We start from the raw sequence: 9,749 nt of genomic DNA on the forward strand, positions 1-9,749 counted from the left end.
CATCTCACTCTAATATCTTTCCATTCTTTCTGTTTTCTAACTGACTGTGTCGCAGGATGAACTGAGAACCAAAAAGAAATTGTGTAATCAGGGAAACTCGTGAATAAACTTTCAGACCAGAGATTTTCTAGTCTATTTAAGGCTCTGCTTTAAAAAAAAAAAAAAAAAAAGGAGGGGGCTATTCTCTGATGGGTTTTTTTGTGTGCTGCAACACACTTATTCGCTAAAACTCCGCCCCCCGTCTCAGAAGAAACTGTGCATTTCCTACTTTTATGCTGTCTATATGTTTGATTTGCACAGCTCAGCTGGTCAGAGGAGCTGAGACATCCGTTCCCCTTCAAGAATCTCTCCCGGTAAGTCACCTCTCAGCCACTCTGTCTATTACTTCGCTCGGTTTGTGTGATGAGTAAAGGCCTTTACAGGAAACCAGAGGAGACATTAGAGAAACACCAGGTGCCCATTGAACTATCTTAAAATGTAATCTTTAAGATAAGGAAAAAGTTAGAATTTAGAATGAGTTTCAGACTGTGATAACATCAAAAGATACAAAACATGATTATGAATGAAAGACTTTATAGGGAACAATGCTACCTAAAAACAAAAACAAAAACCCTCATTTTTCAGAAGAAAGATTTTCAGGGAGAGGATGATTACCGGCCAAAACCTTGGGAAATTGTCTCCTGGTAAGAATGGTGAAGAGAACTAAAACCTCCTTCAGGGGATGCCCTCTGAACGTGTGCCCAAGATGATCTAAGTCTCATTCTTTCTTTCTTTTTTTTTTTTTTTTTTGCCAAGAAGGAAGCCTGAAAATTGCCAAATTAGTATCAAATTACAAATATCAAATCAAGTTTTTCAGCACATTTCATGAGTGATTCTCTTTCTGGCTCAGAATTTGAATGTGAGATTTTTCCATGTGCTTCTCTCAGCCACCTAGTCTGAGGGACCGGGATCTCAGGACTCACCAGGATTAATCACAGAGAGTTCTCAGGCAAGCAGTGGAACTTCAAACAGACCAAGCCAATCAGTGGGTTGCGAAGGGACTGAGCTATCTATCCCAGGATGCAGGATGGGAGATGGAACGTTGGCCACTTGGCCGTTTCTGGGGTGTGTTTGGGAGCTCTCAATCATAGAAGAAACTTCAGAGAAACTGAGAATGGCAGCCTGGACTTTACAGCTAGCTGCTGGCTCCTATGACCGTCTCGAAGTCTTGGGCATCTGCCTGTTTCATTCTGACTACATCGAGGCGCCAGACTGATGGTCCCGCTTTTAGTTCTCTCACCAAGGAGTGAAAGACAGGGGACCACAGCGATGAAGAGTGCAGGCTGCCTGAGTTCAAAACCAGGTGCGGCCTCGCTATGTGTTTTTGCGGGGGCTACTCATCCTCTCTGTGCTCTGAGGGCCTTATTTGCAAAACAGGACAATAACATGACCTGCTTCGCTGGGTCACCTTGGGGATTCACTGAGTGAGTGGAAGTGAAGCTCAGAAAAGTGCTCGGCATGCAGAGTGCCCCGGGAACTGTTCATTCTTTCCAACACACGTGTGATAGTGCTCTGTGAAAGCCTACTCCAGGGAACGGCAGCTTCAGAACAGACTGTAAAACAGTGTCAGATCCTGGACATTGTCATCACAGCTTCATTCACTCACGTGGTTGTGTAACAACCGATTTCATCTGCTGAGGTGACGTTCTCCACCCAGTGAGCAGAGAAGCTGGTGAGAAACCATCCCTTACTGTAAAAGTTCACTGTGTGACCCAAAAAGGGAACTTAGTAGAAATACATGTGTCAATTTTTAAAACCTTAGTTGTGTATGAGATGGTTTGCATTCGTGGTGGATCACTAAATACATTCTAGGACTTTGTAAATGGTCTCTTCTTTATTATAGGGTCTGGCAAAATGGATTATCAAACGACGAGTCCCTTCTATGACATTGATTATGGGATGTCAGAGCCCTGCCAAAAAACCAATGTGAGACAAATTGCAGCCCGGCTCCTGCCCCCACTCTACTCACTGGTGTTCATCTTCGGGTTTGTGGGCAACTTGCTGGTTGTCCTCATCCTGATCAACTGCAAAAAGCTGAAGAGCATGACTGACATCTACCTGCTCAACCTGGCCATCTCGGACCTGCTGTTCCTCTTCACCATCCCGTTCTGGGCTCACTATGCTGCAGACCAGTGGGTCTTTGGAAATACAATGTGCCAATTTCTGACAGGGTTCTATTTCATAGGCTTCTTTTCTGGAATCTTCTTCATCATCCTCCTGACAATCGACAGGTACCTGGCTATCGTCCACGCTGTGTTCGCTTTAAAAGCCAGGACGGTCACCTTCGGGGTGGTGACGAGTGGGGTCACTTGGGTGGTAGCTATCTTTGCCTCCCTCCCAGGCATCATCTTTACCAAATCCCAAAAGGAGGGTTCTCGTTATACATGCAGCCCTCACTTTCCATCCAGTCAGTATCACTTCTGGAAGAATTTCCAAACATTAAAGATGGTCATCTTGGGGCTGGTCCTGCCACTGCTCGTCATGGTCGTCTGCTACTCGGGAATCCTCAAAACCCTGCTTCGGTGCCGCAATGAGAAGAAGAAGCACAAGGCTGTGAGGCTCATCTTCGCCATCATGATTGTCTACTTTCTCTTCTGGGCTCCCTACAACATCGTCCTTCTCCTGAGCACCTTCCAGGAATTCTTTGGCCTGAATAACTGCAGTGGGTCTAACAGGCTGGACCAAGCCATGCAGGTGACCGAGACCCTGGGGATGACACACTGCTGCATCAACCCCATCATCTACGCCTTCGTCGGGGAGAAGTTCCGAAGCTACCTCTTAGGGTTCTTCCGAAAGCACATCGTCAGACGCTTCTGCAAAGGCTGTCCAGTCTTCCAGGCAGAGGCTCCAGATCGAGTCAGCTCCGTTTACACACGGTCCACAGGGGAGCAGGAAATCTCTGTCGGCTTGTGACCTGGCTTGGTTTCTAGATGCAGACCACAGGTGGGAACAGTTCTTTTAAAGAGGAAATTACTGTCATAGAGGGTTTAAGTTTCATCTATCCGTTTGGCATCTGCTCCAAGTATATTATATATTTCAAGCCCACCAATTCCAGAAAGCCAAATCAAAACACACTGATGAAACAGCAACCTTCTTGCCTCCCTTCCACATACGTCAATTTATTGGCAAACTCTGCCTTCACTGCAGAAGCTCAATGTAACAAAAAATCCTCAGAGAGGTGCTAATTGCTGAGTTTGGTTACCTGAACAAGAATAACAAAAGGAATTGAGGAAAGTATTGTAGAGTTTATTATCTGTGTAGGGTAACATCCAGGTTGCAAATGTGTTTAAAATAGGCCCTTCTCTTGCCGTGGGAAGAAAAGACACGCCCATGATCAGTTAAGAAATGGCACCTTCCATGTGGGATCTCCCCTCTGAGGTGTGGTTAATAAGTTCTGCAGATGTTCATGCCACGGACGAAGCTTGGCTGTGGGCAGACGTACGGATGGCTGGGGGAGCAGAGGAAGGATGGGGCTAGACCACGAGGAACCTGGACAGCATTGCTCATCAAAGTCTGAGAGCAGAGCAGGGATTCCTGGCCGGTGCTGCAGAAGGCTCATTCCATGACCGAAGGATGACCTGGAAAGGTGAGCATGCAGGCAAGGAGACCAGCAACAATCTGAGGGAGGAGGCTCGACTTAGGTCGAGGCTGGGGGATGGGAAGGAGGGGTGCATCTTCACAGCTTTAGGATGAGAGTCGGCAGAACCTGGGGCAGATGTGGCTTGGTGTTGAGGGGCAGAGAGGAGTCAGAGAAAACGCCAAGGTTTCAGGCAAGCATTGGAGATGCCCTAAAAGAGACACTGACGTGGAAGGAGGAGGAGGTCTGGGTCACAACAGGAGTAGGTGGAAGAAGAAGGGTCCAGTTTTGTGAGCTGAACACAGCCCTAGGCAGGCAGACCCTGGGCTGAAGGTCACTGACTGCTCTTGCTCCCAGCTTGGATCATGAAGCAAGTCCAGGGGCCTTTGAAACACCAGTTTTAAGAATGCATGAGCCTGAGGCCCAGGAATACTTTCAGGGCAGAAATGAGGTCTAAGTGAGGACTGATTATATAGTTAACAAAAATCCAGAGCTCTGTAAGCACTGAGTAAAGAGGTCCCAGAGACCTGAGGGAAGCCTGACGGACGGGTCCCGCCTCCCCGGGCGCAGCACTATTCCGGATGCAACTATCAAAAGGCAAAGGGAAGAAGGACACACTCATTTGGAAACAGGCTGCCTCAGGCTTTATAAGCCACAAAACATAAAATTCACCAACCTCCGTGTTTCAGGCTGAGTGTGGGGTTTTAAATATACTAGATCTAAGATGCCAGCTCCAAACAAATTTTACCCAAATACTAAGGGACTTATTCATTTCAAGGAGAGGATTATGATATTTTTTTTTTTTTGGAGTTGCGATTTACATTATTTTGTACATGCCTAAGACTATTTTGAGTTTGAGAGTAGCTAAGACTATAAAGATGAAGTAGGGAAACATAGAGGAAGAAGACTCTCAGGCGATAAAGGGGTCAGAATAAGAGGTACTACTGATTTTTCTCCAGCTCCAAAATGTGAAGCTTGAGGGCTGTGGCTGTCAACAGGAAGTAACTGGAAGGGTGTTTTCTTTTGCTCTTAAGGCTGTTGAAAATGCATACTAGACATATGACCCTCACTTCTTGGTCAATTCAAATATTCTGATATCTGATATTTGCGTATGTAGACATAGAAACATACAGATATAGATACACGCATATATATGACATTTTTATGTATGTATAAAGTTACAAATTGCCTGGAAGAAAATATGCATTTAATAAAAACTCTATAAAATAATTTATTGTATTCTTGTTCTTTCAGCTAAGTGTACATTTAGAAAATAGCATGTAAAATTGTGAGGGCATTTTGTAAATAACTGTCTTGGAAAATTTCACACACATACACACACACATACTAAGAATGACTTTTCTAAGTATTTTTACAAGGTGAGCCTCTCCCTGGGTCAAGAACAAATTGTTTTTAAAGATGTTACCAGGAGAGGAAGGGAATGGGATGGACTGGGAGTTTGGGGTTAGTAGGTCAAACTATTGCATTTGGAATAGATAAGCAATAAGCATAAGGAACTACATCTATTCACTTGTGATCTCAGAATGGAGATTCTAAACAACTGACCCTGGGAAGAAGGTTGCTCTTCTTTCATTTAAAAATCTCTCCCTTGATCTTGGCTGTAATTGCAGTGATGCCAAGTGGTGCCCTGTGGATCTCTGTGCACGTGTCTCTTACCCTCAAAGAGGACAGACAGGTGCTCCAGGTGGAGGTGACCTAGCCGGGCACATTCACAGGCAGGACAACCCTGGGTTGCCCCTGCTGCCCTGTCCACTTCCAAAGTGGATTCTAGGGCCGGCCACAGTCCTACACAGAGGTCTGTGGAATGAGCAGGAGACATGGACAACTGGAGCTGGCCCTCAGGACAGCCTCTCGCTAACCATACTAGAAGGACTACCTCCCATCTCACAGGGTGGGAGGGGGCTGGGGTGAGAGAGGAGGGAAGGGCCAGGGAGAAGGCAGGCCTGCCCCATAGGACAAAGACGGCTGCAGCAGCCGGCAGGGTCAGGTAGGAGGGCACAGTCTGGAAAGTGTCAGCTTTTACGGACGATCTATATGCACTTCTTATCTTCTTTCCCTGTGAATAAATGAATCCAATGCTAACATGAAGAAAAAGCTGTCCGAGGTGGCTGTGGCCTTTCCAGGGTGCATCCCCATCAGCCCTCACACGCACTCCTCAGTCAGTCCCCATTTGCCTGGACTCCCCCCACTCTGTGCCCCTGCTCTGCATGCCCCCCCTCCCCACTGCCCACCTTGTCTCTGCTCACCCCTTAGACGGACAAATGAGTGTGAACTCACCATGGCCTGTAGGTTCTGACTCCATTCACTGCCTCAACCCAGAGGCCCCATCAGGGAGGGGGTTTCATACATGCCATGGAGAAAGTCAAAGAAAAGGTGAGCGTCCTTAGCAGGAAGGAATCATATGCAAACTCATAAATGAGAATTCTGCTGACATATGCTCCAAGGTTCTTAGTGGAAGCAGCTCTAAATTAAAATGCACTGTCATTTTCAATTAAATTTATATGTCACTTACTTTCTAACTGAGAGAAGGACAGACTCCCACTGTGTTCATGACCCTTGGCGCTAACCCTTCTAATGAAGGCATGACACTTAACACCAGCCACCCTGCAGGTGAGAAGTGAGACGGGAGCCCGAGGGCAAGTCCTGACCTTCTAATTGCTTTGGCTCCTAGTTGCTAACACATTCCTCACCCACAGTCAGAGTATGTGGGCACTTCAAAGACCCACAAGAGTGGACAGAAGAGGCAAAAACAGGCCTTTCCATAGCTCCTGGGCAATTAAATAAAGTTCACTGTAAAAATCTTTCTTGTATTTTTCCAAAACATAGTCAAACTTTAAGATTTTAGATGACGTCATAATTGTGCCAAATTCTCCGTTTTTCTTTTTTGTAAGCATTTTTACAAGTCTAATATTTGGCTCCATATTGGTACGACTTTGAGAATAAGTTCTGTGTCACTGTGATTCCGTCATACTTCAGGAACTTATTTTTGTTTCTTCTTAAAGTGGTAACTAGACACACTCAAATGTCTTTTTCAAATTAAATTCAATGGGAAGAATTTCAAGGCCATTAAAAACCTTGGACTATACTGCCCCCGTGTGGACACTTAGCAAACCACCAAGGGCTTCCAGCAGCATTCTGCAGACAGGAGGGCATTTTTATACTCCGCTATTTAATACTGGTCTCTGCTGGCATCATTCCTGTTGTGAACAAGAAGTATTTCCACGGCAGCTCAGGGTGAATGGTGTTTAAACTCATTCTTGTTATTTGTGAAGAGCAAAAGGAGCAGCAACAGAGGCCACACTGATGCCTGCAGTGAAGGTCCTAGTTGCCCAGGGCCAGTATTTGCAGATCACTGAACTCACAACCTCGCAACAAGGTCACAAGATATGCTGTGACAAAGCAGTTTTCAAAGTCCATAAAATGCCACAAGCCCCTCCCACGTATCCCCTGTATATATATACAACAGTCCTTGCAGATACCAAGAATTTGAAGCAATCAGATACGACTTGGGTGTCAATGGGTTTCTTTTTCATTCACACTCTCCTTTCTTTATCACCATTGTTACAACATGTAATTTGAAACTGAAAAGCCTGTTAAGGATCTACCGTCCCATCCCCTCAGACAGAGCAGAGACTCTGATGTAATAGGGCTGGGTCACAGCGCCATTCTGCTTTCAATCACACATGAGTGTCCTCACTGCATCTGGGCAGCCACAGACCAGCCCCCGGGGTGGAGCAGGTGGAGGAGTTCTAATTCCCGCCATACTGGCACCTGTGTTCACGAGAATTGGGCCTGGCACTCATAAGAGCCATGCCCGTGGCCCTGGCTTATTCCGGATGCACACGGGGTCACCTGGGGAATTTTACAAATAGGGACATGAGTCCCACACCCAGTGAATCTGATTTCATCAGCCTGCAACGAGGCCTGTGGTTTTGACTTTCAGAAGTTCCCCAGGTGATTCTAAGCATCACCAAGTTTGAAAACCACTGCTTACACCCTGCAAACTGAGAGCAGATTCGGGAGAGGGTGCCTCTGAGAAAGATGCTGCCCAGCCTGGAAGTGAGTGAGCTCAGGAGTCTAGATTCAGATCCTCGATTTTCATAACAGAACATTAGCTGTCTTCCCCCGGGGCTGGTTTTTAAAGCATGTAAATCTAGACTTAATTGGCAATATAAAATATCTGTTTTCAAGGCTCCAGATATTTCGCTTTTATTTCTGGTTTTGGATTCTGTTTTGACCCATCCATTCCAAGTGAAAAGTAAATAAAAGTGGGATGTCTGGTGCCACGCTGAGCTTGGCAGCTCCAAATTCAAGTGAGAACAAGTTTCTCACATATAAAAAGTCTGAGATGTTTTACAAGTGAATATAGATAAATTTTACTTCTGTTGGCAAAAGAATTCTCCCCCCCCCCCACCAACCGCCCCATTTCTTCCTCCCTCCAGTAAGCCCCACCTTTAACCATGTCCAGTAAAGCATTATCCCCAAAGAACTGGATAACATGCGAGTCCCTGTCAACCCTGGGTGTGGCAATGCTAATTATTCAGAGAAATCAACAGTCGTAGAACAGCAACAGTTCATATGTGTCTAAAATTCCTCTACTTACACTTATTTCCATTAGCTAACATTTTCTAACATATAATCAAATCAGAGCTTTCTGTTGATTGGTTAACCTACTCTTTCCTGCAGGGTACAAAGAAGAGTCTGGCAGATGAAAGAGCAGGTATTTAAAAATCAGATTGACTTGGAGTTCCCCTCGTGGCTCAGCGGAAACAAATCTGACTAACATCCATGAGGATGCAGTTCGATCCCTGGCCTTGCCAAGTGGGTTAAGAATCCGGCGTTGCTGTGAGCTGTGATGTAGGTCACAGATGCAGCTCAGATATGGCATTGCTGTGGCTGTGGTATAGGCTGGCAGCTACAGCTCCAATTCGACCCCTAGCCTGAGAACCTCCACATGCTGTGGGTGCAGCCCTAAAAAGACAAAAAATAAATAAAAGTAATAAAAATAAAAAATAGAAATCAGACTGACTTGAGTTCCAGACGGTGGAAGCTTGAAGAAGGAACTTAAAAGACTCTGGATCCCAGGTTCCTTTCCTGTAATTTGGAGTACTATATATCTGCCAGTGAACTGTGCAGGGATACAGTGTCTAGACCAGCACTGTCCAGTAGAACTTTCTGTGAGGATGGAAACGCTCTGTATCTGCACTGTCCAATACAGTGGCCACCAGACCAGTGCGTAATGGGGCTAATGTGACTGTGGAACTAGGTTTTATTTTCATTAATTTTAAGATGGCCAATGGCTACATTAATGAACAGTGCAAGCGTGGCATACATACGACAGATATTCAGTAAAAACATCAGTACAACTTAGATCCTGGCATTAGAGATTGCTATGTTTAAATTCCTATGCATGACACTAAAGATTCCTAGGCCTCAGTTTCTTCATCTGTAATATAGGGCTAATAATAATACCTACCTCACAGATTGGTTCAGAAGATTAAATGAAAAACTGCATGTTAAAGACTTAATGCAGTACCTGGCCCACAGAACGAAGCTCTTGTTACTGTTGGCTACTTTCCTAATAAGGGCTGTTTGCTCTTGAGACTAGAATTCTGCTCCCCCAGAGAATACTCCTTGATGGGGGGGGTGGGGAAGTGTGAGCCAGCTCACCTTCTGTGGTGGAATAGAAAGCACTGCAGACCTGGGAGGGCTCTTTGGGTATGAAATCAAACACCACAGATTTAGAATAATGGATGGAAAGGGCCTCCCAGCTTTATGGCATTGTGTTAAACCCATCTGACCTTATGGATCTCCTTTGGAAAGCCTTTCAAAGGGAATTAACCTGATTACGTAATTCTGGTTGGATGCAGACCCAAAAGCTCAGAGAAAAATGGGAGATGATGGGTACGGGTAGCAGGTCAACGCCCCTCCCCTACCCCTGGGATTCTGACAGAAGCTTACACACAAGGAGAATCAAAGTAGGGATTTATTTATTAAGAACTAAGTAAGTACTGAAGATCCAACCAGCTCTGGCAAAGTCCCGCGGGCAGACGTAGCTTGGACAAGAAAGCACTGGGATTTCTCACCACTGCCCTCAATCTAGATCTGGGGT

The 9,749-nt window shown here is 45.5% G+C and overlaps 1 protein-coding gene across 1 annotated transcript; it reads left to right on the forward strand.

Annotated features, from left to right (window-relative positions):
* The first annotated feature begins 278 nt into the window (after positions 1-278).
* On the forward strand, positions 279-4,844 carry CCR5 (C-C motif chemokine receptor 5). The gene is made up of 2 exons (NM_001001618.1): positions 279-353; positions 1,883-4,844. Exon 2 carries the CDS (start codon positions 1,894-1,896, stop codon positions 2,950-2,952), a length of 1,059 nt encoding a protein of 352 aa, NP_001001618.1. The 5' UTR covers positions 279-353; positions 1,883-1,893; the 3' UTR covers positions 2,953-4,844.
* Positions 4,845-9,749: the final 4,905 nt, after the last annotated feature.

Source organism: Sus scrofa, chromosome 13 (genome assembly GCF_054392235.1).
Source record: "Sus scrofa isolate SSC_HxYL_T2T_F1_AM1 chromosome 13, Sscrofa_HxYL_maternal_Yorkshire_Landrace_v2.0, whole genome shotgun sequence".
NCBI classification, from domain to species: Eukaryota; Metazoa; Chordata; class Mammalia; order Artiodactyla; family Suidae; genus Sus; species Sus scrofa.